Here is a 27,623-nt window from a genome sequence, read left to right as displayed (position 1 = left end):
AGTACCGGTATGTCATATATTTGTATCATCATGATGAATTGCTGGAGCTTTAAAATCAAAAGTTGTACTTGGAAATTGAAGAAAAGACAAACAAAAATATGGATCAATCTCCAGAAAATGATGTGGGCAGGGACGAGAACCAAACAATTAATTTTATATGGCTTCCGCCTTACATACACTTCATAACGATATCTTTATTGATAGTATAAAACTGGATCGCAGGCGTAAATAAAAATAATGAAGCTTACTCAGCATAAATGATTTTAAACATTGGTTTTGCTATTTGTTTTTCATCAACAGGGTGTTTAATCTGCAGTGAAGATGTGTGATTCTTGATAATTGATGCTAGTCAAGAACTAGACTGAACTGAAATAAACTGAACTGAACATGTGGACTGTTGGCACAAATCTGTATATTCTTTCATGTGTTACAAGAGTGAACTTGTGCCAATACCAGTCCTGCATGCATCATTCATGTAAATTACACATTCTGTGTGACTTCTATATAGTGCTTAATATTTAGCACTTTGGTGAGCAGAGACTAGGTTGGTTTGGCTTTGTCTTGTATTCCTTCCTGATTTTGAATCTAGTCAACTTGGCAGTTCAATCATTGATCAGTAATAATATACACAATGCCTGAAGGACAAGGAACATTTCAAGAAGTGCTCCCTAAACAAGGACTTGTATACCAGGAGGAGCAGCCCACAATGGTACTATGTAAACCTAAACTTCTCCCTCTCAAATCTGTCACCTTGGAGAAGTTGGAAAAGATGCAGAAGGATGCACAGGACAAAGTAATGGAGCAGGAAGCTGCTGGCACAGATGAACACGCAATTGGTCCTCAAGACTTTCAGAATCTATGAACTCAAAGGAAGAATGCATGATGTTGGGACTTTTACTTTTAACACTGGGATGTGATAAGCCCATCACATTGCAAATTAAATGGGTAATGGGTGGGATGGGCTTTTAATTACTCTGGGGAGGGCCAGTATACAGGTTTGTCAACAGGAGAGGTACCAGTAACCTCTCTGTGGTTTGACAAAATTTTACCAAATTTGATCTATTGTTGCTGGCAGAGGTTTTGCTTTGGAGTTGAAGGCCTATTCAATGATTGCAGTGAAGATGTAAACAAATTTAAATTGTTTATAAATTGCCTTTCGAAGGTACTGTGCAATAATTATGAGCCTGGGGGAGGTTTTTTTTTTTGGGAGGGGGGGGAAATATTTTTGGCAAGCCGGGGGCAATTTTTGCACACATTTACGGGCAACTTTTAAATAGCAAACCCTAAAAAAGGCTTAGGAATACATAACAAAAAAACATTTGAAGTTAGCAAACTGGGAACCCATAAATTTGGCATGTGTAAAGGGGTCCAAGATTTTTGGCAGGCCCAGAGGGGTGGGGGAAAGCAATTTTGGCACTCCATTTGAAAATTGTACTCCCCAGCTCATAATTATTGTACAGCCCCTAAGAGTGTTCAAGGATAAGGCATTTAAATTGTCATTAGATATTTTTGCTTTGAAAAATTTGGCAAAAAAAAGGAAAACAGCAATATTGACAAAGTTGAAGCCCTATTCAAATAGGCCTACATTGTACATGTTACTTTCTTTAGTACAGAAATTACATGTCTCATATTATTTTGATGATTTTACGATCGTCCGGATGAGCAAGTAACTGAACAGGTCTTTTTAAAACCAAGCAAGCAAGAGCAATCCCAGGAGCAACCATTATGGGAGTGATATGTAGCTGAATTAGTGATGTTCAGCTGACTTAGTGATGTTCAGTTTGAATTGTTTCAACTGATGTTAAATGTAATTACATGATGAACCTAATGGGTACCCCCACTGGTAACCAGGGTTTGTAACAGTTGTTGAACACTTCAGGCATTTTTATGCTATACTTTGTTCAGCTTATAATTGTAGTCACTTTTTGTTTCTATGCTAGTATGCTTACGCTTGCATCACAAATGGCAACTTATGCAGCCATTCTAAATGACTGTATCAATCTACCATGTTATGAGACTTTGCCAATTATAAGCCAAACAAAGAATAGCTTGCCTCATGATAAAAGCAGTACTACATGCTCAATTGGGCATGCCATTGCGATTAATTATTGAACTCTTGAATAGCTCCAAAATGACTAACATTTGGAAACCAAAACATAGAGGTCAAAGGTCATTCAGGCACACAAAAATAATAAGTGCTTAGATTGTGTTAAAAATGACAGCATTGTATTCCTCGGGTAATAAGGACGCAGACAAAGTATAGTGTGATATATCTGTGACAGTTAACATTCAAATTTACAGGGGCAAAATTTGAAAAATGCTCCGATTTACATAATGATTCATCTAGAGTGCTTCATTCTAAGCTTACATCATAAATATGGCATGATCAATTATAACAATGTAGGCATCTAAGTTGATGGTCTTTGATCTACTTTCTTGTGTAACTTTGGGAAACATACATGTCTAACAAACGGTTCATCACAGATAGGTCAATCTATACTTTTCTTGAATCCTTGTGACCTAAGGAATGCATTCACATTTCAACTGGTGCCATTTCACAATCTGAGCACTTTTGAAATTGTCCCAATGTGAACTTTGACCCCTGTTTTATATGGACTCCATAGATCATTAGTCATTTGTTAATTGAATGCAATTAAGGGGGTACTACACCCCTCGATAAATTTGTGTCTATTTTTGCATTTTTCTCAAAAACTAATAACACACTGGTAACAAAAGTTACGTATAATATAGGGGCAAGGAATCCAATTACTACACTGGAATTTCAGTGACCCACGACAAGCGGTTCGTTATTTATGATAAGAAATAAGGTACCGCTAGGTTGTACCTCATTTCCTATCATATATACTGAACCGCTTGTCTTGAGTCACTGAAATTTCAGCGTAGTAATTGGATCCCTTGCCCCAATAATATACATAACTTTTGTTACCAGTGTGTTATTATTTTTGAGAAAAATGCAAAATAGCTACACATTTACCACAGGGGTGTAGTACCCCCTTAAAGGAGGATGCTGCAAACCAGGAGTAGCGCTGACTTGCACCATGGGGTCTTGTTTGGGATCCATAGTTTCATAAAATATAAAATTTTTTCCCCCTTATTTGAAAACCTTGCGCTACCCCTGGTCCAAACCCTGGGGGAGGGGGGGGGGGTACTCAAATTGCATTTTGGCAATTCATATGTGACCATCCTCCACAACTGAGCCTAGTACAAGGAACTTATACGATGTCCTCATTCACAAACTGATACTATCTGTACATCTGTTATTGGCGAGCGGTCCGAATTTTGAGCCATACAAGTTTACGTGGTGAACTAAACTGAGCCCGGATGTAGCCAGTGCCACTATTGAGATATGCTCCATTGAACTTACCAATAAACAATAGGAAACAAAGGATTTATTGACTGTTTTATTGATTTTTCACTACTTAAATGTCAAGTACTATAGACATGATATACATCATTTTAAAGCTAATTTCAAGCAGAATATTTTGGTTGAATATCTCAAAAATGATGATTGGCGACTTCAGGGCTCAGTTGTGCTGAGGGGTCACATAATTATATGAAAGTTGTAAGGATCCGCGTGAAAGAAAACATGGATTTAGGGTGGTTTTGAAAAGCAAAACGAGGATCCGCGATTAGGGTCTCAAAACTCATTTTACAAAAAGAAGGGGTGTTTTTTTAAGGACGATCCTCGCTTAGGGTAGTTTTTAAAATTACCCATACAATTAAAGGACATTAGTGTTTATTTTTCAAATTATTCAGCACAAAAGAGTGGTTTCTGAGCAATTTTACCAACCAGATTTGTAAAAAATCGGAGCCGACTTCAACAGCACCAATTTTAAGCTTACTGAACCGACACACGCCAATGTCTATCCTTGTTTAGGGGCAATGTCTATTGTTTAGGGGTACATTTCAAACCAATTCCTTGCTTAGGCTGTTTTTATTTCAGTAAAATCCTTGTTTAGGGTTAGTTTGACACATTTTCGACATCCTAGCTTAGGGTCATTTTTGAAAGTGAATTCACACAGATGCTTACAACTTTTATACATGAGTGATCCCCCGTGATATTTAGGTATTTTTTACCTAAAAAACGGCTGATTTGGCAGTTTTAACAGATGTGATCCCTCTGGTGAAAATGAATATAATAAAATATCACAGGGTGTGCTTCTCCTAATAAACTGGCCTCAAAAAGAAACTTATAATTTTTCACAAGGTCATATCTTAAAATCCTCTCCATAAAATGAACAAAAATTGCACACAGGATTACTTCAATACTCTACTTAAACACATGTCAGTAACCAAGCAGTTGGTCAACTGACACAACAGCAAAATGCACTGACATGGAACACCTTTCTGGACCAAAATTCACATCCCAACAGATGTCTTTTGTTGGGTTGCAGTTATTCACCTGTGAATGTGGTCCCGGAAGCTGTTCCGTATCAGTGCATTTTACTGTTGTGTCAATTGGACAACTGCTTGGTTACTGACATGTGGTTAGAGTAGAGTATTGAAGTTATCCTGTGTGTAATTTTTGTTCATGTACAGGCGCATAATTGGAACCCAACAAAAAAAATCTGTTGGGATGTGAATCTTGGTCCAGGAAGGTGCTCCATGTCAGTGCATTTTGCTGTTGTGTCAGTTGGACAACTGCTTGGTTACTGACATGTGTTTAGAGTAGAGTATTGAAGTAATCCTGTGTGCAATTTGTGTTCATTTTTATGGAGAGGATTTTAAGATATGACCTTGTGAAAAATATAAGTTTCTTTTTGAGGCCAGTTTAGTTTTAAAAATGTCATAATTATTAGTGATGACCTTTTAAAATGAAATGTCTCAACATCACTTTAAGTACCGGTACACATTTCTTTTCGATTTATAAAGTTTACTTTGACAACTGTTAAATGTCAAAAATATCAACTTTTAATATTTTGCCATAAAATTTATATTATATTGCAAATTTCAAAAATGAAATCGAAATTATTTGATATCAGAAGGACATTCCTGATTCCTCGTATTCAAAATGCAATTTGTTGTGTCTGATGTGCTAATGTAGCACTTGTAGTTTAAAGTTCTGAGTATTTTTCATGTGTTGGAATTGCCTATATGTATATTACACCATGTACATGATACAGGGTGTCTCAATTAAAATAGGCCCTATGGAAAGTGGTGCATAACTTAAAATATCGACAGTAAAATAAAGAATTTCTTAAAGATTCACAAACCATGAAGTGCCTGCTTAACAGTGGTGCAAAAATGATCCAAATCCATTCACGCGTCACTGAGATAATTAAGTTTGTACAAATAGACACATTTTTTTACCATTCCAATGGGGTAATACACGTTAACAATAATTGTAGTTTATTATAAAAGAAATAAAAGGAAACGCCAAGTGTTGCTGAGTTGGAGTTTAAAATCAATCAATCAATCTCCCAAAGAATGTTTTCAACATGTTTCTCTTTGGGTTAAGGGCTCGGATAGCAACATTTGCACAGTATTTACTACATAACTCGAGAACCACATAACCTACAGAAGTATATCTGTAATATCAATGCAATATTTGCCAAGCTCACTACCATTCGCAATATGATGTGAACTAGCAAATCGCAATGATGCGTTATGCCTCTTTTCTGTTATTGATGTTGTTTATCAATTTTTGTTTATTTCACCATCAAGATCAATACTATCACCTGGACATTTCATTTTGAGAACCAATTTCTTTTGAATCAAATATTTCAGCCACTTCAATATAAAGTTCAGCCCTACTGTTGCTTGACAAATGTATACATGAACAGCGACATTTTAATGTGTTTTTGTGGGACCTGAGAGCACATCAGAAATATTGAATTGCATTTTGAAAATGATGAATGTCCATCTGATATCAAATATTTTTTAATACGCGACATGATGCCGCTTTTATGGCAAATGATTAAAAATTGATATTTTTGAAATTTTACAGTCCTGTAAGTGAATTGTATAAACTAATTGATATGTACGTACTTAAAATGTAACTGGGACGAAAAGCTGTCTATCATAAAAAGATTTTTTCCCAAAAACACAAAACACACACAAAAAATGGGTCTTCAATATGAAAGGTTAAAATTTTCAACTGATGCCCTAAGTACATATTATTAGATTGATGAAGTTTACTTCGAGGATGGTTAAATATCAAAAATACAAAAGATATCAAATTTTAATAATTTGCCATAAAATGTGTGTTATATCGCGAATTTCAAAAAAAAAGGAAAAAATATTTGACATCAGAAGGACATTCCTCGTATTAGATATGTCTGGTGTGCTCTCAGGTCCCAAAATACTGTGCAAACGTTGCTATCCGAGCCCTTAACCCAAAGAGAAACATGTGAAAAACATTCTTTGGGAGATTGATTGATTGATTTTGAACTTCTACTCAGCAACACCAGGCGTTTTCTTTTATAATAAACTACAATTATTGTTAACGTGTATTACCCCATTGGAATGGTAAAAAAATGTGTCTATATGTACAAACTTAATTATCTCAGTGACGCATGAACGGATTTGGATCATTTTGCACCACTGTTAAGCAGACACTTCATGGTTTTTTAATCTTTAAGAAAATTTGTATTTTACTGTCGATATTTTTAGTTATGCACCACTTTCCATAGGGCCTATTTTTATTGAGACACCCTGTACATTGTGTTTGTCAACGTTTTGGTTATCAGACTGAATTAAATGAAAGAAAGATTTGTCTATGAATATTGTTTACAGAGCATGTTTTTAAGTTAAAGGCTGCATACAACTATGTCATCAATTAATTAGACATAAACATGCATGATGCATGACCCCTCCTTCACACACCCACGGCCACCCCAATGGCAGAATCTGGGGAGGGGGTGCTGGGGGTCTGCCCCTCTTCCAAAAAAATAAAAAAAAAAAACCCCACTGAAAACCTTGGCCAGGACGGGACATATCTCACCTAACAGTTGGGCTGCAAACCATTGTTTTATCAGGTGGTTTTGCCAGGTAAAGTGTTTTTCTTTAGTGATTAATTCTATGTGAGGTACAAAATGAGAGTATTGGGGGGGGCTGAAGAATTATCAAGATTTACAAGGTCAAAGTTATTTCTGAGGTCAAAGATAGCACAAGGGTCAAAATTCAAAACTGCTCAAATTTGAGACCAAATGAAATGAAGAATTTGAGACCATTTTGACAACAATCGGAGCAAGTTTTCAAATTTGAGCCCTGTAGATGTCAAACCTTTACCTTTGACCTTTTTGCTTATAACTTGAGAAACGTACATAGGTCAAACTATACTTTTTCTGGATCCTTGTGACCAAGAGAACACGTTGGCATGGTTTATAACTACATTTTGAACAACTTCGAATTTTTTCCCTGTATAAAGTTCGATGACCACTCTGGCGACCATATTGGACAAAATATTTTTGCCCCTCCCCCTAGAATTGTTTACCAGACTGAATACTACATCTGAGCCAAATTTCACACTTTTCACCAAACATTAACAATGGTTTCACCATTCTGCAGCACTATTTGTTAAATTTGGCCGTCGATTAATCTTGCTATCTCTTATGTAAAGAACAATGGCCTACTCAAAATTAGAGCTATTCAACATGATTCCTTCATTTCACTTCATTACATATACCAAGGATAAAAACACAAAAAGTACACATAAAAGTAAACTTAATTCCATTGTGGTCCTTGAGCCATAGTGAAGATATAACATAGTAAAATATCTATTGCACTCTACATTTAGAATAAATTAACAACAGACAATATTACAATATCAAAAACAGTACAAAATCAGTTATAACCTTTTTGAATATTAAAGAAACCAGGACCAGCCTAGTAATAAATATAGTTGCTTTGATCGCTTATTTGAGCTTTTTCAATAGGTAACTTTTCACCTCCTTTTTAACAACATCCCTTATCTTTACTAAAAATAGTGTAGGTCTAAAAAGAGTATAGCATCAACCCTATGTTATCGGTCTACAAAGTTACAAAACCTTTCATTCTTGAGATATTTGGAATTATGTAATTAACAATACCTCAACTTTTAACCATAAATCAGGCAGTGTCCATACGCTATGGTGTTTATGCTAAATTTTGTCATTACATAATAAAGTGTTCAACATCGCTAATGCATATTTGTTTTGAAAGGCAAAAGTACAAACTCTTATTTATGGTAAGTAACAGTCATCAACGTCATGCATAAGCGGAGATATACCATAGCTGCGGGAACTTATTGACCGGGCTTATTGACCGTCCCCGTAGTATGCTGTCTCAGGCACTCCTCTTTTCGCCAAACGCAAAGAGTTTCTAGAATGCTGGGTTTTTTTTTGGTTTTTTTTCTTTAAACAGGTTCATAAACACGCTCTGAGCGATTAGATATGGGCAATACAGATTAAGGAGGTACAACACCCCTTATAAATTTTATGACTAATTTTGCATTTTTCTCAAAAAATGACTACACACTGGTAACAAAAGTATATTTCAAGATGTTCAAGGAATCCAATTACTTCACTGAAATTTCAGTGATTCAAGACAAGTGGTTCATTATCTAATGTCAAGAAATGAGATACATTCTAGCGGTGCCTCTTTTCTTAAATAACGTACCGCTTGTCTTGAGTCACTGAACATCCAGTGTAGTAACTGGACACCTTGCCCCTATAATATAGTACATAACTTTTGTTACGAGTGTGTTATTTATTTTTGAGAAAAATGCAAAAATAGTTACAAATTTATCAAGGGGTTTAGTACGGTTATATCTACCTTAAGAATATAACAATTCTAACCATTGACTATCACAGCAGCTGATAGGTATATCCCATCATGCTCTGCGGTACCATAGTAGAACTGCACATGCCATAGAAAGTGTACACAAAATCCTTCACTTCAACTTTCAATTACTCGCTTATATCAGGGAAGCTTAGACTTTTGTTTGAAAAAATATGATCTCTAAAGTATTGTGAAACTATCCATAGCTCTCAAAATCTAAGCGGCTCTTGTTTATATTGTTATGATCCTGCTAGATCATGTTTGATAATAATTATGCACGATTATGGCCTATATAAGATTTGTCTTATATCATTAATTTATGACACTAAAACAATTAGAGTAGCTAATATTCAGGGTAAACAAATCAACCACAGATTCAGATCCAAGGACGTGCACTCCGACAAATAGCGGGACAAATAGTTTGGTGAGAACAAATCATCCACAGATTCAGATCCAAGGACGTGCAATCCTACAAATAGTTTGGCGAGAACAAATCATCCACAGATTCAGATCCAAGGACGTGCAATCCTACAAATAGTTTGGCGAGTACAAACCCACAGATCTGGGCCCAGAAAATATAGGTGTGGATATCGCCCGAGGGTTACTTCAAAAAAATGTGTGGTTGACCTCCCTGAAATCTGCAGTTTGACCCCTACAAAGTTTTGATCGTATGCTAATGAGCCCTATATAAGCCACGTGCTTGGTAAGAGTAATCATTCAGTTCAGAGTCTTTTGTTTATTCGGAGTCAGTTGTTTATTCGAAGTATTCGCAGCATGTTCATGATCATATACGTTACAATAAAACCTTAAGGGGGTACTACACCCCTGCCCAATTCTGTGCCTATTTTTGCATTTTTCTCAAAAATTATAGCACATTGGGGACAAGTAAGATAATGTATATTATAGGGGCAAGGACTACAACTACTGCACGGGGAATTTTATTTCATCACAGACAACAGTTGTGGAGTTACAGTCAAAAATGAGGGAAAACCAATATTTGATCAATAAATCAATAACTACTTTCTTAGAGCTGCTGAATTTTCAGTACAGTAGTTGTTGTCCTTGCCCCTATAATATACATATCTTACTTGTCACCAATGTGTTATAATTTTTGAGAAAAGTGCAAAAATAGGCACAAAATTTGCCAGGGGTGTAGTACCCCCTTAAGTGAATCATCAATGTCTTGCTCTTAGTTGTCGTGTTTCTGTAGGCCTATATTAGTTAATAATCATTGTGATACTCCAAAATAAGGGTTCGCAACAATATTTTGAACACATTTGCTATGGAGCAAGCAGATAGACTGCAATGCATGATGGGATACTCCCTTTAGCTGCTGTAATTGACTATACTAGTAATTATAACAAACCTGTACAAATGGGGTCAAAATAAATATATAGTTAATGAAATGATATTGAAAATAAATATTTAAACCCGCTTTCGGTAACCTAGTTAATTATCGGTTTTCTGAATTTGAAAAATGCGTGTAGGCTTCTACCATGCCCACAGCAAATCAATAAAATAAAATAATTGACACCATGTGAATATATAGATAGTTTTATCCTCATGATGGGCATTTTGTTCACGGTGTTTGCCATAACAAGTCGAGAATGTCACCTCCGATCTGCACTTCCCTGGTCTTAATTTGTTTACTAGTGCTGTTTGCTAGCGGCTTTGGGTTTCTTGACGATGAACCAAATACACTGGTAAGTTTTCGTTTTTGGCTGTTTTTGTGATTTTTTTTATTGATTTTTAAAATATATATATATATATATATAAACAAATTCAAAGTATAGACCTCTGGCAAGGCAACCGTTACTTAAAGTTTCACGGAGTAGGCCTACCCTCACTTACGATCATTGGGTAAACCGATCATCCGTCTGATGATCGGTTTACCCAATGATCGTAGGCCTAAGTGAGGGTACTCCGTGAAACTTTAAGTAACGGTTGCCTTGCCAGAGGTCTATAATTTGATTTTGTTTATATAGCTCACCTGTAATGGGTTTGAGCACTCAAAATTCCAAAGTTGGTCACTTGTAAAGTATACTTGTTATCATATATATATATATATATTTCGTTTTTGTTTTTTTTTTTTGTTTTGTAGTTTTTTACTTTTTGGCGAGTCAAATTTATTGGGCCGCCTTATCTTCCCTTGATGATAATAATATAGAAAATATGTTGCAATTTGATGATATAAAAAGCGACTATGAGTCTATAATTGTAAGAACATTAGAGCATTTTTAATGTAATTGCGAGACGCCGGTGCTAAAGAAAATTATGTGTATTTTACTAGCGATTGACGCGATTCCTGCATTACGAATGATGAATAGAAATGAATAGAATAACAAGAATAAATGGTGGATTTCAATAGATTTGAAGTGGAAGTAGACTTGGCGCTAATAAACATGATAAACCTCTGTCTTTTTTGTTGTTCACGGAGTGAACATTTCCCCCACTTGAACCCATATCTCATATGCACAGTTTATCCTATTGTAGCCCATCAACCCTGTGGTTAAGAGGATAGGAAATAATTCCCAATGTCTCATACCCAGGTTTATATCCCTTTATCAAATCCTGCCCCACTGACAAGGGCTTTTTAGCACATCTTATCTTGTATTGAGACAATGGCAACCAGGACTATTTTTTTAATAAGCATGTTTACTATTGGATTGAGCCATCACATGATTATTATAAATAGGCTTTACTGATTGGTGGGTAAGGTCAATGCTATTGTTTATTTTGTGATAAGGCTGAGCATATTACTGCATTATATGAAAAATACACTGCTGTTTTGATACAGGCGATTTACTCAATTACTTCCAACTGACGAAATTTAGTTCCTGTTATCTACCCAGTAATGTTTGCTTAGCTTAATTGGAAACCTAATAATTATTGGGTCAAGGTTATTATCTGCATGGCATATTAATTGAATTTCAATAGGCCTATGGTAGTGATATTGATTTGAAAGTTTGCATTTCAATGAGTTTCTTGCTGGATGGAGAGTTATATAAGGCAGAGTCATTATGTAGGTATATTTTTATGCCTCAAATCACTAATTGTAAGATCAGCGCAGAATAGGGTAGATATGAAAATGGAAAGTTAGAACAAATTACTATACACCTGATTCTTTTTGAAAGACTCTAATTGTTGTTAAACTTAAAGCAATATTATTACATTTTCATTCCAAATAGATAAGTATTTCTTTGCCATAAAATGTTAGCTTTTATTATCAGATATGTCCCCTTTTAATTTTGAGCCAAACAACCGAGGTACAGCAAAGAAATTTGGAATTTACTACCAGCGCCGATGTCGCCAATGTGTATCACTCCGTCGGTTGTGTTACGGTAGGCCTACTATCCTTTGATGTGTATCCCGCACGCAATGCACGTACTGTGTTGTCATTATCGTGTACGCGTTCGACTAATATTTCCATCGTAATAATAAAACGCTGAATCAGCGTTTTATTCAAAATCTCGGATTATGACAAAACTACAGCACCTATAGTCTTAATTTTTTCAGGGTATGTTAGTTTAATAAAGTACAATATAATCATGTAAAAAACAGAATTTTGAAAAAACTATTGAGGGCGTTCACCTCAGCAAATGTTATAATATGGCTTTAAGAAAACTCGACCAAGTTTTTTAAAATAGGCCTAATAAATACTACGGGATTACACTTTTTCTAAATATACGAGACTATTGCACTTTTTCTATTAAAGTTCATTCTAAAATTTGTTCGCCAATTATGAACCTTACAAATTTTACAAATATGATTTCTATTTAGGTAGAGGACAAAAGACTTGATATGACTCATTTACGTGTTGCTTGTAAGTAAACCCAGCCTCCCCGGCCGCCAAACTAGCTGGTCAGTAAACATCGGCCCATAGGGCTGGCCGGCCTACTTTGTATATTAATATTTTCTTTTCTCATTTCCCAGTGTCTGTTTATCCACTATATTCCACATGCTTTATACCAAATCTGCAAATTTTTGGGCGCTTCGCGCGTATTCTTAACAATTTTTACATTTTGTTAGCCATTTAGCTGGAAAATTGGTAATTTTCAATTTTAATTGGGAAGTTATCCGACTACACGGTGTATATTTATAACTTCTCCTGACCTATTCCAACTGGGGCAGGTTTTAAGTTATCATACATTGTAGCCTTTCTCTAATGGATGTCTGTTTTCTCACCAAGCTTATCTATATTTCACTTCATCCGCATTTGTTTTCTTATTTTAAAAATACTAATAGTGGCACAGTTCAAATATGTACTTGATCGTTCGGATTTGAATAGAAGATTTAAACTTATCGCCATGATTACACCATGCATCAAATTGGAAGCACTTTTTAAATTTTGAACTTTCAACAAATTGCATTTAACAACCGAGACTTTTACCCTCTATCAACAGCGTGTTCAGGCTCAGCATTGGGAATGGCAAGCGGTGAAATCCCAAATTTGGCCCTTACTGCCTCTAGTTGGTTGAACTATAACAATGATTTCTACGGTCCTTCTACAGCCCGGTTCAACTTGGAACCATATGGACCATGGGTTCCGGATGTAACCGATACCACTACTCCGTGGATACAGGTATGATACAGAGTGAATGATATAGGTATATTCATTCGTGTCAGTTTTAATGTCCCATACATGCAGTTATACTGCACAGCAAACATGATTCGACTTTTGCAGTACTTAATTAAACCTCCACATTGAATGGTGCACTGCACTTATGCCCAAATATGGCACTTGCCAATCAATAATCACCCACTTGAAATTCCCTGGCTCGCTGCACTGACCAAAGTTATGGACAGATATGGGAGCTGATTTTGCTGTTATCTGTCATTTACATATCAGGGAGGTACGAACATTTGCAGATGCCCCACATACTCAGTTTTTAGCCTACATGTAATGTATACATTATTCTTGATTCACATCAAGTACAAAGTACAAGTGGTTTAGCTTTAATGCCCTTCGAAAGAGAGGGCATTATTGAGTGATAGTCACTAAAAGTTGCATTCGATTTAGGCCTACACAGGGAATTTTGCAGGCCATGCCGTGCCCTACTTGCTAAAACACCAAAGTGCGAATATTTCCAAATATCTAAATTAGCTAAAAATTTAGGACATGTTACAAAACTATATTGCCTAGAATTTCAGAGAGTACAATAAATATTGGCCGGTTACTTTTCACACAGTGACGTTAACTAGGCAATGGCCTATGACCTCTAACATACACTGTTTGTAGAGGTCACGCATCAATGGTGAGAGCACTGTGTATTGTGTATTGGAAAATGAACAGTAACTGCAGTAGGAACAAAAACAACATACAAACGAGATAATGAAATTATCGCCATTTTTGAACGATTACAATGTAGTGCAGTGACAAAGGCTCCCTACAACGACGTGTGGACAAGACAAGTGCCACACATCATGTCATGCTGGCATCACACTGATGGTTACATAATGCAAAGAGCACATATCAAGAGCATTACCCAGGCAAAATGCTCAAAAAGCCCACAAGGAACTTTGACCCTTTGAGAACAAGAAGTCAGTGAGGTCTTCAAAATACATCTTGAATTGAATCTTTCACTGGAACTTACTTTTACAACTTGCTACTCTGGGATTAGTTAGCTTTCGTTAATGATGGTATCTGCTCTGTACTGTAGAGTTCTTATTACTCCCAATTGATCCAAATTGCAATCTGTTATATACTTTTATAATGAATTTTAATATGTATTGTTTTTTTTTGATGTTTTAAGTTTGACCCCTGGGCCAAACTGAAAAACAGTGTTTACACTGAGTTTTGTTACCCAGGCAAAAGAAGTTTTAATAAATAAATAAATAAATTGTAAATAATGATCCGTGTGCGCGGGTTTTTTGTATACTTTAGAAGTTAGCGAGCCATCGTTCGTCACATTGATCAGACAGTAAGAATGCTAGGTTGCCATGCCGTCTTTACACCTTTCCTGGGTAAATTTGATGTTATCGTCTAACTTGTTGATGTGCTGAAAGAAACCTTCTAATTCGGTGCGCTCGGTAATTACAAAGGTGTCATCGACAAAACGCAGCCAGAGTCTAGGTTTAACGCAAGGGTATGATTGCAAGGCTTTCTGCTCGAAGCTTTCCATACAAAGGTTAACAACTAGCGGGCTAACTGGTGACCCCATCTCCACTCCATGTTGTTGTTTGTAGAATTTTCCTTGATATGAGAAGTATGTGGTGTTTAAACAAATATATGCTTACGAGTTCCACGATTAGATCCACACTTAGATTTATCCGTTCGCTCAAGGTAGTGTCACTGTTCAAACACTCTTGTACAACTTTCAGTGCAAAATCCGGTGAATACATATGAACAAGGCGATTATGTCATACGATGTTATTGTTTCACCTTCGCTTAAAGTGATTTCCTTGATCCAAATCACAAAAATCTTGCCCAGCGGGTCAGTTGCCTGATGAAGTCTGATGATATCAGACGCAAAGTAGCAAGTTGTAAAAGTAAGTTCCAGTAAAAGATTTAATTCAAAATTTTGTAATTTTAACGACTGGATTAAAGTCCACTTTTTGAATGCAACTTAAACCGATTATTTTCTGAAAGAAATCTACTTTTAGTCCTTCAACCCCCTCCCATAAATAATATGGGCTTGGTGGTGTGTTATTTGTTATTATTATGCTGTAATAATGTTATAGGTGGATTTAGGTGAGGCTAAAAGAGGAATAGTGACCGGCCTACAGACGCAAGGAGCGGTATCTGACAAGCGTGTAACGGCTTTCAAAGTAAAAACGGAATAACGGAGTGCAATTTACAATATATAACAGAAACGAATGGAGCAACAAAGGTTAGTATATTAAATTATACTGATTTAAAAGCGATGAGTATTTTAAGGGACACGCAGACTCCAAATTTTCGACGTAGAATATTCGTTCAGTTAACAAGACATTATTCAATCTATTTCAATTCATTTTTATCTTCTAACGAATGTGTGTTGCTGGAAAATCTATTACATAATTATCATGTCGAATGTCTGGTGAAAATAATTATAAATAATGTCTGGTTAAAATATCTATATTACGTCATCAAATATTCGTTACAAGTTGAATATTACTGGAAATAGAATTGGACTAGATTAAATAACGAAGCCGGTCTAGTTACATCGAGTATTCTCTATAAAGTCTGTAGCGGCCCTTAAAGTCAGATGATTCGTAACATTGGTCAAATTATAAAACAGATTGGAAATTCAACTTAATTTTTAAGATATCTTTAAAGGATAATCGATGACAAAATAACGAACATCACGATACATGCGTGGCGTGCCATGCCAGTCAACTTCATGACTTTTGAGATAAAGGAAATCATCAAAATAATGATTAGTTAGTACCAAAACGCTAGCATGGTATATTGTATTGGAAATCGAGGTACAAACAAATTCAAACAAGACAGTGTGTAGGCCTACCAGTGGCGTAGCTGGGATTTTTTTCCGGGGGGGCAAACCCACCAAATAAAAATGGGGGTAGGTGCGGGTGGTGCGACGCACCCCCATCGAAAAGAAAGTGTAGGCCTACTTTCAAAGAAAAGTACACTTTCTAATTTATCAAAGAAAAGAAAAAACAAAGGAAATAAGTTTAAATTTGGCAAACAGTGGCCCAAGAGGGGAAATGGTAAACGGGGTTATTACTTTTTCAAAGAAATTGCGCGCTCCACAAGAAAAAGTTGCTGTTTTATTACTAATTTGGTCTTAATAGAACTAAATTTTGGCCATAATTCTTGCTTATTTCCAATTTTAGACAATTTGAGGCCAAAATGAAGGTAAATTTGATGTAAAGGCCAGTGCGCGCGAAGTGCGCAAAATTTTGCAATATTACCATATTTCGGTCCAAAACATGGTGTTTTGGGGCACATACCTTAGGCTATTTTAGGGGCCTGGACCGTACCCATCTGGTCTAATGGTAAATCTGGCTCTAAGTTTGAAATAGCTCAGTGGTAAATGAATAAATCGGCCAATTTTGTGTCGGGGCATGCAATACAAGAAACATGTCGGACACAGCCTTCTTAACCACCTTTTTCGGCTTTTCTTTTTGGGTTGGCCCTTTTATTGTTTTATTTGTTTTAGTCAATATACTGCTCCTATAGGTGCTTTTGTGCAATTAGCATTTCAAAAGATTTCTATTTCTTTGTTTTCAAGAAGTCAAGTATATTGTCGAGTATTGATAATAATCGTATGGCACTACATATCGTATAGGCCTATGGATTCTCTCTTTCTCTTTACCTTCTCTCCCCCCTCTTTTTCCTCTCTCTCCCTCCTTTCTCTTCTTCCCCTGCACTAGGGGGGGGGGCAGGAGCCCAAATAGACAATTTTTGCCAGGCTTATTGATAATAATCGTATGGTATTGCATATCGTATGGATTCCCCATCTCTTTTCCCCTCCTCTCTCTCTTTTTCCCTCCTCTCCCTCTCTCCCTCTTTTTCCTCTCTCTCTCTTTTTCCTCTTTTTTCTTGCGCTAGGGGCGGGGGCCCAACTAGCTCTAGGGCGGGAGCCCAAATAGGCAATTTTTGCCAGGGGGGCGATCGCCCCCCTGTCCCCCCGGCAGCTACGCCACTGAGGCCTACACCATGGTGTAGGGCTATAACGATACCAAAAGTACTGACATTAGCAAAAGAACAACAGCTGAAGCTGAAGCTGAATCAAAAACGTTTTAAACCCCCAAATCAAGTTAACAGTTAACGAACGTTGGTCTTTCGACCCATCACAAGACTATCATATAAAGACATTGCTATTGTAACTTGCTTAATAGACCACCTGCAGAAAAGATTCAATGTTAATTACAATTTCAAAACAGTAATTGTGTCAAAGCCTGGCAATACCCGCATGTTTAAATTCAAACTTCGAGTAATAAAAAATAATGGTTTCAAGATATTTTAATTAAGCGATCGACAATAATAATTTGTAACCGAGAATATTTATTTTCATACATGTAATTATTCGTTGAAGGTATTCACGTCGTCCACTGCAGCAACTACAACTCACAATTTTCCCCAGTCTGTGGAAGCACGATTTGTGAGAATCGAGCCGACTGCCTGCAATGAGTATTGCGCTCTTAGATTTGAAGTAATGGGATGTCCAGGTCTGTTTGTATTGAAGATATATAAATGACATTCGAATTATTAATAAAAGCATTATCTCATCACTGCTCATGTTACGTGATCAGATTTAGAGACAATTCAATATTGACATCAGGGGCGGGCGTAACCAACCAGCCGGTTTTTAGTCCGAACAGTGTTAAAATAATGGTTTAGGGTATTTTATGGTGAAACGAAGTTTAGGGTTTATTGTATGATTAGAGTTAGATTTAGTGTTAGGGACAGGGTTAGGTTAATGTTAGTGTAGGATTGAAGTTATAGTGTTAGGGATATGGGTTGGTTAATGTTAGTTTAGGATTAGAGTTAGATTTAGTGTAGGGACTGGGTTAGGTTAATGTTAGTGTAGGACTAGAATTAGATTTAGTGTTAGCGACAGGGTTAGGATTAGGGTTAGGGTTATAAGAAAAGGGCCTAGGTTATAGGTTAGGGTCAGGGTAGTTAGGTGTATGGTTAGTGCTAAGTTTAGGGTAATAGGAATAGGGCTTAGGTTATATATAGGTTAGGGTCGGGGTTAATGTAAGGATATGGGGCTTGTAACGATCCGTAAAGTGGGCTTTCGGACTATTGACCCTTCGCACAATCAGTCTCATTGCTAGCTCCGGGTAAATCTCTTTAAATTAGATTGTTTTCCTCATTTCATCTCTTCTTCCTTTTTTTCTTTTGCCTGCTTTACTTCCTCTTCCACGTCTTCTCTTTCCCTCTCCTCCTTTTTCTTTTCCTTCTCTTTTTTATTTTTTTGTTTTCTCCTTTCCTTCTGTCAGTTTTCTTTTTCTTTTACACTGTTCATAATTGTCTTGCTCAGGATGTGTCATGCCAGCCCTGGTCATCCGGGTAAGTCGCGCATGCACTCGAGACCAGAATGCCCTGGCTACGCCACTGGTTTGGATATCAGCAAAAAGTGGTTCCTCCCCGGGGATTCCTCCCAGAGTTTTTTTGTTTTGTTTTTGTTTGTTTTGTTGCATCAAAATTGCAACGGCTCGAAATACCGGGACAAAATTTACTCTAAGGTGCAATGCACATCTTCCTTTGACCCAGCCACAATATTGTCTTAATTTTGGCCATTTGAGCGTTAAAATTGTGCAGTTTGTCCCGGTAAAGGTTATGAGGACGATTTGGAAATTGTGTTCCCCCCGGTCCCTTAGTTCGGGCCCGGTACGCCCCTGACCCCCCCCGGTCCCTTAGTTTGGGTCCGGTACGCCCCTGACTATACATGTACTGGTATAGCATTCCATATGCTGGTAGAGGATGGCCTGGATGGGAGAAATGATCTTTTAACAAGCAACCTTATTATCATGATTATACTTGTAAGACTACTGTTTCTTTTACCTCAATAACAGCCCGACCAAAGTGTGACTACGGATGGGATGCCTTCGATGAGTATGGGTCTTGCTTTAAGTTTGACCATTCTGCACGGGTAATATATGTCCAAGCTGATGCCGCATGCCAAAGTCAAGGGGCCAAACTAGCGACTATTCACGAAGAAAAGCAACAGTTCTTCATCAGTGGTGGTTAGTATGTCCTTTATCGGATAAAAAAGACAATCTGAGCGGACAAATTTCCCGCCAAAAGCTACTCCCATTCAATTACTATCAGGCATTTTTGTGTTTTGTGTTGCCCATGATGTCAACTACCTATGGTTAAAGACAGTGCTGCTTTGCCCCCCCCCCCACCCCACCCCCACCCAAGTGCTACCTCCCAACCCCCCGGGCTCATACTCTAAAAGACGGCCACATTATTTTGGAACATTAATTCAAAACAACTTCATTCATTTCCATATCGTATTTCTTAAATCCAGATAATTCATCGGAAACTCAGTGATAATCAGTTTATCATTCTAATACTTTAAAATCATCTTAATGTTACGGAACGCTAGTTCACAAGACACCACAAGCGAACTTGTTTTAACCGTCGTCACCGCCAAGACCTAGGCACCTAAGCACTATAAAGGAAAACCACATGGGCAAATCAGAGATTCACAGGAGCCTGGGAAAAACAAGAATGAAGGGGTACAGTAAAGCATCTGGTAAAGCATCAGACGCGTGAAATACGATACACTCTGCTCTTGAAGGGTGGTGCGCCGTTGTCAGATCTGTCTCCGGCTACTCCATCTGGTAGGCTATTCCAAACGTGAACTGCAGCGTGGATGCAGGTTCTGTCAGTATGGTTCTCGAAACCGGTACTGTGAGAGCATGGCAAGGCATGGACAAGCTGGAGCGGGTAGCTCTTCCGACTACAAATGGCTTTGGTAGCAGTGCCTTCAGATCTGGTGGGCATAAGCTGGTGTGCATTTTGTAGAGGACTGTTGCTGCAGCCAATTAACGTCTTTGATGGAGAGATGTGATGTTCAGCTCTATACTTGCTACCTCTTCGCTAACGCCTATGATTCGAAGTGCCTTCCTCTGGATAGAGTATAGTAATCCTATATCATCCAAGACAACAACAACAACAACAACAATAACAAGCAGCTTTTATATAGCGCCGTACCACGAGTACACGACCTCGGCGCTTTACAAACAATATCTTATACTACACATCTTACATTACTAATTAACAAAATAAAACAAAGCAGCATGAAACATGGTGGAAGAATTAGTCCGGGAATAAATGAGTTTTTGTTTGGCTCTTGAAAGAAGCAACTGTGATAGAGTTTCTGATGATATTTGGTAAAGTGTTCCATAACATTGGGGCAGCATTTGTGAAAGCGAGATCCCCTTGAGACAGTGAAGCGTATTCCATCACACTGCGTACTTGAGCCTCGTAAACGATTGTTCTGCCTCTGACATCAAGTTTATTTGCAACTCTCCTCAGGGCGCCCAGCTTCTGTTCTGCTCTGGATGAGACATTGGAAATATGCTTTGTCTAGGTCAACTTGCCCGTCGACTGTAACTCCCAGGATCTTCAGCTTACTCCTCCTTGTCAGCCAGTTTGGTGGTACCAAACAGACGATCTAGCTTGATTAGATTCCTCTTTCTTGATTTTTTCTTACTTTACTTTCTTACTTTCTTACTTTACATTTCGATGGCTCGAAGTTCCATCTGTCTGCCCATATCCTCATTTTCTCATGGTCTCTGTTCAGGCTAGCAGTAATGACCTATGGGGTGTCTCTAGATGTAATCTCACAAAACAAGGTTGGTTTTCACACTCATGATCGCCCAGGTCATCAATGAACACAGAGAACAAGAGTGGGACCAGTATTGACCCCTGGGAAACCGATGCATTGATGGAGGAAGAACTTGATGACTGGCCAGATAAGACAACTTTGATAGAACGATCTGTCAGGTAGTTCCTAATCCAGGTGAGCAGCTTGCCGGATACTCCTTTTGCCATGATTTTCGAGCAAAAGGCCACTATGCCAGACCTTGTAGTATAGTGCGTCATGTGTGTATCTCCATGTCGGGGTACCGTGTTTATCAACATAAATATAGAAAATGGTACTGGAGCGTGGAAAGTTCATATAACATTTTTAACATCGCCTATTTTGTATTACTTTGCTTTAATCCTAGATCCTGAGTGCTTCACAATGACAAATGGCGGCGATTATCGTGGTAGAAAATCAACAACTAAACTGGGAAAAACTTGTCAAAAGTGGACATCCCAGAGCCCACAAAGTCACAGTGTTACTCCTGATAAGTATCCTAATATGGGACTTGGTGATCACAACTATTGTAGGAATCCCGACGGGGAAAGTAGCGCATGGTGTTATACGACCGATGTCAACACACGCTGGGATTATTGCAACGTTGGTGCACCTAGTGAATCGTGCCCAGGTAAATAGTGAGTTCGCGTGTAGGGTGGGTGTCATGCAGGGGGGGGGGTGTAGGGGTGTGCAGGTATGTATGTTGTATAGCATTTATATTATCCTGCAACCGTGGCCTTTGGCTAGCATACACTTCATATAAACTGCAGACACATTCCAAACGAGGAAGTCCTCGGTTGTTGGAAGCCACCACGAGGCATATAAGCACGTCAAGACATTTATGGATACTATACAAGTTTTGGCAACATCTGTCCTCAAATTTGATGCAGGTAGCCACCTTCAAAATTATTTTTATTTATTTATTTATTTATTTATTTATTTATTTATTTATTTATTTATTTATTTATTTATTTATTTATTTATTTATTTATTTATTGTTTGTTTGTTTGTATGTCAGCTAGCAAATTACAAAAAGATGGCAGTAATACTGATGACGGCTATTATATTGGACTGAATGACATGACAACTGAAAACGTTTTCCAATGGAAAGATGGAACACCAGTAAGTATAATTTATTTCATCACCTTCACTACTCTCATTATTGTCACACTCCTCATTTCTAGCAGTTACGGTATGTTTACGGCGATTTATATTCCTCTTTTTTTGCCATTGATTTATATTCCTCTAATATTCAATAGTAAATTATTTAATTCTATAATCTCTATTAGTTGGATTATGTTTACTGGGAGTCTGGGGAACCAAACGGTGGAGACCAGGACTGCGTTGCTTTGTGGCCTCATGGAGACGGCAAATGGCGAGATTACAGATGCTTAGGATTATATGCCTATATCTGCAAAACACCCAAAGGTAGAAAAAGTTTACGTATATATCTAGATATCCAAGAATAAGAATTTTGTTATGGTCTATGGTTACAAGACCACCAAACATGGCAAGCCCTAGTAATATTATAGTTATACTAGGCGGTTACCCGTATTTCGCGGTTCTCGGCTGTCATAGTTATTGGCTTTTGCAGATCTCAAACCTGGGCTTCCTTGGCCAAAGTTACACCCACCGACCAAGTTTGAGCTCCATGAGCAATTTGAAATCTTTGTTTTTTGACCTATGACCTCTCAACCGTAGGTCTGACAAAAAGGTCACAATGGAACTTTTGTGTGTTAGTCCAATTTCCACATACCCACCAAGTTTGAGTTCCAGTGGGGCAATTTGAAATTTTGACCTTTCTTGACCTATGACCTCTTAACCGTAGGTCGGACGAAAAGATCACCGTGGAAACTTTTGTTTGTTGGTCCAAGGTCCACCCACCCACCAAGTTTGAGCTCAATGGGAGCAATTTGAAATTGTTACCATTCTTGACCTATGACCTCTTAACCGTAGGTATGACGAAAAGGTCACTGTGGAAACTTTTGCTTGTTAGTCCAAGGTCCACCCACCCACCAAGTTTGAGCTCCATAGCAGCAATTTGAATTTTTACCTTTCTTGACCTTTGACCTCTAACCGTTGGTCTGACGAAAAGGTCACCGTGGAAACTTTTGTTTGATAGTCCAAGGTCAACACAATGGCATGGCTAGATTTGCCATTTAAAGTATTTGAAATTAGACTTCAATTGAACTTGACCCCGTCCTTGACCTTTGACCTTGAAAAATATAAACTCGTTCTTCCTCATACCAAGCTGCACCCACCCACCAAGTTTGAGCCCGAGACAGAGAATAGCGTATTATTATATAGATTCTGTTCTTACCACGAAAGCTTCAATCCCGATATTGCTATAAACATGGACAATCAGATTCGTGGTTCTCCTTCTATGTGTTCAATTGCTGAAAGCAATAATTGAAAAACAAAAGGGTTGTTCTCACGGTCGACAATCCACGGCTAGCTAGTGGATTGTGGCTGGGACGGCCGACGGTTAAGCGAGCCTTTATTAGTTATTGTATATGTGTGTTTTAATGCAAAATACCTGATTAGGCCTAACTGTATACCTTTGAATATCAATGTCCGGTGGCCTGTTTTGACACCAGTTCCAAAACCACCGGCAACCACAACATTATGCTAGCACTTGTTCAGTGCCTGTACGGGACCATAACAACCCCTCTCTGACATTACAAAATCCACCAGTCCTATAGCGCCTCGTTGGCCGCTTCGCCCGCACCCCCCTCGAGGAACTAGGACTAGTTCTACATTATGCCTTATATGAAGTTAATTATCAAGCATGAATCACATGGATTTATTTGAAATAAACCCATATTGACCAAAACGAATAATTAATACAGCCGTCTCTCAACACGCGATATTCAAAATTCCCGGGCGCTGTAGTTGTCCAATGCAATGACGTCTTAAGGGGGTATAATACCCTGATTTTTATCAGTACCCATCTTCTTTTTTTTGTTGCAAATTTATGAAGTATATAAATATGTTCATCACCTCATGTCCTGAACTTATAAAATATCTCTACATACAAAGTGCTTTTAAACCATTTTAGAAAATCATTTTAGCCCTATAAATTTTTTTGTTTACTGTATCCTAGTAACTCAGATGTATGTTTCATAACAAACCATAATTTATTCTATTCAACATGTCCAAGTAGAATACATGAATAGAATACATTAAATCCTTTGTTATACTATCTATGGAAATGTACTCACTGATTATAACACTGAATAAATTAAATAGGCCCAATCTCTTCCACATAGACAATTTAATACTACACCATGTATGTATCTTCTATAATGTGTTGTTAGGAAAAGAGATTTAAAAAGGCCATAAGGTCATCAAAGGTCAGGTTATAGGTCAATTGGTTCAGGTCAAATTCAGGCATCCATTTTGAATAGTCTGTGATATCATACATGTCATAATGAGGCATCAATTTTGATATTTTGTCTGTTACTGGATATATAATGGAAATGTGTGAGGTGGATATACTAACAAAATACCTTGGGATATGGATGTAAATGGTGAGTACAATTTAGATTGCCTAGTTGAGATGGATTGGGCAAATAAATATAAAATAGTTACCAAAATCACAAAAATGAAGCTTACGGAACACTACCTAATATGGTGGTATAGGTGACAAAAAAATACAATCTTTTTCAACATTGCTGTAGTGTGGTTGTGGTAACCTGTTACCTATGGCTTAATTAAATTTCAGTGAAATAATGTCGCAAGTTCAAAATACAAAATATAGCTGAACATTGAAAATAGAAGCATTTTAACCGGTTCGTTTTTTGATAGTTGTGGAGCACCAAGTTCATGAAGTCATAAAAGAAATCAGGGACCACTTATTCCCATTTTACATATCAACATTATTTCCCTAATGTGTTAGCAACACATATCCAAAATTTTAACGAAATCCGTTGATAGTAAGCTTTCCAAAATGAAGTGAATTTCAAACATCAGTGATGTACCACCTTTTGACTTATACCATTAGAAGCATGTACGCTTCATTGATACCGATGCCACCAATTGAACGAGAAGATTTGCCCCTTCATTTTGCATACCACTTTGTCCAATTTCTGTTTCTCATTTCTTCACAAAATGCAAAAAAAATGCAAAAAAAATGCAATGGGTGTAGTTCCCCCTTAAATACAATGAAGGCTGACAGTTGAGCACAAGTAACCATGACGTCATTGCACTAGACAATTTCGGCGCGGGAATTTTGAATATCGCGTCCAAAACACATTCTAAAATGAAAACTGTGATATCTAAACCACCTCTTCGCGAGCTATGTGCTTAATGCCCTACAGTAATTTGGAACGTTTTAATTCCTAAAACGATTCCTAACACCAGGAAAGTTCCTGCTAACACTAAAAATAATGAAATCTGAACAGAAATATCAAAATCTGAATATGCTCACCTGCCGTCCGTGGAAAGAAGTGACGAAATGACGAAAATATGATACAACGTCTAATGGGGGAGTAACACAAAATATATAAACTATGATGAACTGACTCCCATGGTCGGCAGTATATCATTGATAGCTATTGATTTGCTCACCAATTTGAGCCATTGCCATTTATACCCTCATAACCTATTCTCATTTTCTTCCTGTACAATCAAGTATCTGTATGTTACACCGGCTTTGAAGAGTTTCAAGGGAACTGTTACTTTTTCGACCACAACGCCAGAGTAACTTTCGTTCAAGCACAGACACAATGCCAGAGTAAAGGAGCCAAACTGGCCAGCATACACAGTGTCGCGGAACAAGTCTTTCTAGCAGGAGGTAACGTAATCAAAGTATAGTGACATTATCTAAAGGTTGCCGAGGGATTCTGTATCACATGATGCAGTCATGTCTACAGTAGAATTCATCTCGACCTTTGCAGGACTTAACCCCATTAAAAGCTATTAAACCAAGATAACACTCATTGAAACAGCTCAACTGATTAAATCGGATCTTCTCTGGTTGTGCACAAGTGACTGTTTTCATGTGCGATATCGCAATAAAGCTGGTATTCATAGCTTCAGTTGGGTAACCGATTATAAAGGAAACGAAAGGAAACAATGTTATGTGTGGCTTTGTTCACGAAATCAGACAATGTCGTGCTTTTTGTAAACCAGCATTCTTGAAAATGAGCAACATAATGATTTTTGACTTAACACGGTTTAGAAATAATTTCTTCATATTTTTTGTGTTATCTGTCGTTTACATGTCCTTCCTAAAACACAAAAGTACGACCCTCTCCAAACACCTAAATTAGCTAATTTTCTAGAACCTATTTAGAATAATTTAAATGTAGCTTTTACCGGGTTTTTTGTGGCATCCTTCAGAAGTGAGCGGTCCGATACCAATATTTTCGGTCAAATCTCCATTCAAATAACACGGGGAGTTGGCTAGCTATGCCTTGCCCTCACTCATATTTTACAAAAGTGCGACCATTTCTGAACATCTAACCTAGCTGTAATTTTAGGTCATGTTAGAGAAATATATTTGCTAGAAGTTTTGGAGAATAAATAAAATATTGGCTGGTTATTTTTCACACAGTGATGTTAACTAGGCAAGTGTCCATTCTCCCAACATACATCATTTGTAGGGGTCACGCGTCAATGGTGAGAGCATTGTGTATTGTGTATAGGAAAACGGACAGTAACTGCAGTATGATGTGTATGCCGGGTGTGTATAGGATGATAAGAGTATGCTTACTCGACTCCGGTTCAATCTCTGATTACCGGAGTACTTATTTATGTACTAGGGAAAAATAATGTTATCATTGCATTGGTAGCAGGTAGGCATAAGTTTGTTGTTGAAACTGGGATGGGAATAATGGGGAAAATGGGAAAATTAGAATCTCACCATCATTGGCAATGGGCATATTTGAGTCACGCGGTAGCTGTGACCTGCAAGTTTTAAAAATAAACGACCTAAAAGAACGATGCTTGATTTTCATTCACATTTCCTTTCACCATCATTCATAGGCTTTAAGTTGCTAAAAATTTCACATATAGAATTTACGATAAAATTGGCAACTATAAACTTCAACATTTACGGCCATATAAAAACCACGCCTAGTATTCACATCTAAAGTTACCAATCAAAATAACAATAAAGTTTACGGTGCACAGCGCCATCATCCCTATATTTTCGTGTTAAAAATTGCCGTGATAGTAGGGCGAATCCACTAGTTCTTCAACAGCCCGCATGGCGGTTTTGTTCGAGATTCAGGCTAAACTCAAGAGATAACGCATTTTTCCCACTGCGAATACGGCGTTCCCATTCAGCAGCTGAAATGACTCATTTTTACGATCTGCGCATGCTCGTTACCCTCTTTAACGTTACTAACTCAAGAAAATTCGATTTTATTTTGCCTCATATGGAATTTGCACTTAAAAATAGGCCACTTGGGTTTTATTCATTACACCCATTCATTACATCCAATGCTGGCGGAATTGATGTCTAATAACATCTTTAATTTGGGCTTATTTATTAGATTGCCAATGATATGATGTTGTCCGAGCAATATAATTATATGCCCTTTAACGCTGCTACATGCTTTTCTTTTTCCA

General features: G+C 37.5%; 1 protein-coding gene across 1 annotated transcript in view; it reads left to right on the top strand.

Annotated features, from left to right (window-relative positions):
- The first annotated feature begins 706 nt into the window (after positions 1–706).
- The window catches only part of LOC140163284 (uncharacterized), a 47,256-nt gene continuing 20,339 nt past the window's right edge, over positions 707–27,623 (top strand). Inside the window, exons 1-9 of the mRNA XM_072186682.1 lie at positions 707–829; positions 12,562–12,604; positions 13,185–13,363; positions 17,763–17,895; positions 19,249–19,419; positions 21,415–21,678; positions 22,066–22,169; positions 22,337–22,475; positions 25,681–25,842. Coding sequence (XP_072042783.1) covers positions 707–829; positions 12,562–12,604; positions 13,185–13,363; positions 17,763–17,895; positions 19,249–19,419; positions 21,415–21,678; positions 22,066–22,169; positions 22,337–22,475; positions 25,681–25,842 — 1,318 coding nt within the window. The remainder of the gene's footprint in view (positions 830–12,561; positions 12,605–13,184; positions 13,364–17,762; positions 17,896–19,248; positions 19,420–21,414; positions 21,679–22,065; positions 22,170–22,336; positions 22,476–25,680; positions 25,843–27,623) is intronic.

Source organism: Amphiura filiformis, chromosome 10, assembly GCF_039555335.1.
Source record: "Amphiura filiformis chromosome 10, Afil_fr2py, whole genome shotgun sequence".
Lineage (NCBI taxonomy): Eukaryota > Metazoa > Echinodermata > Ophiuroidea > Amphilepidida > Amphiuridae > Amphiura > Amphiura filiformis.
The sequence above is the reverse complement of the archived record's forward strand: the minus strand, read 5'-3'. Positions and strand labels throughout refer to the sequence as shown.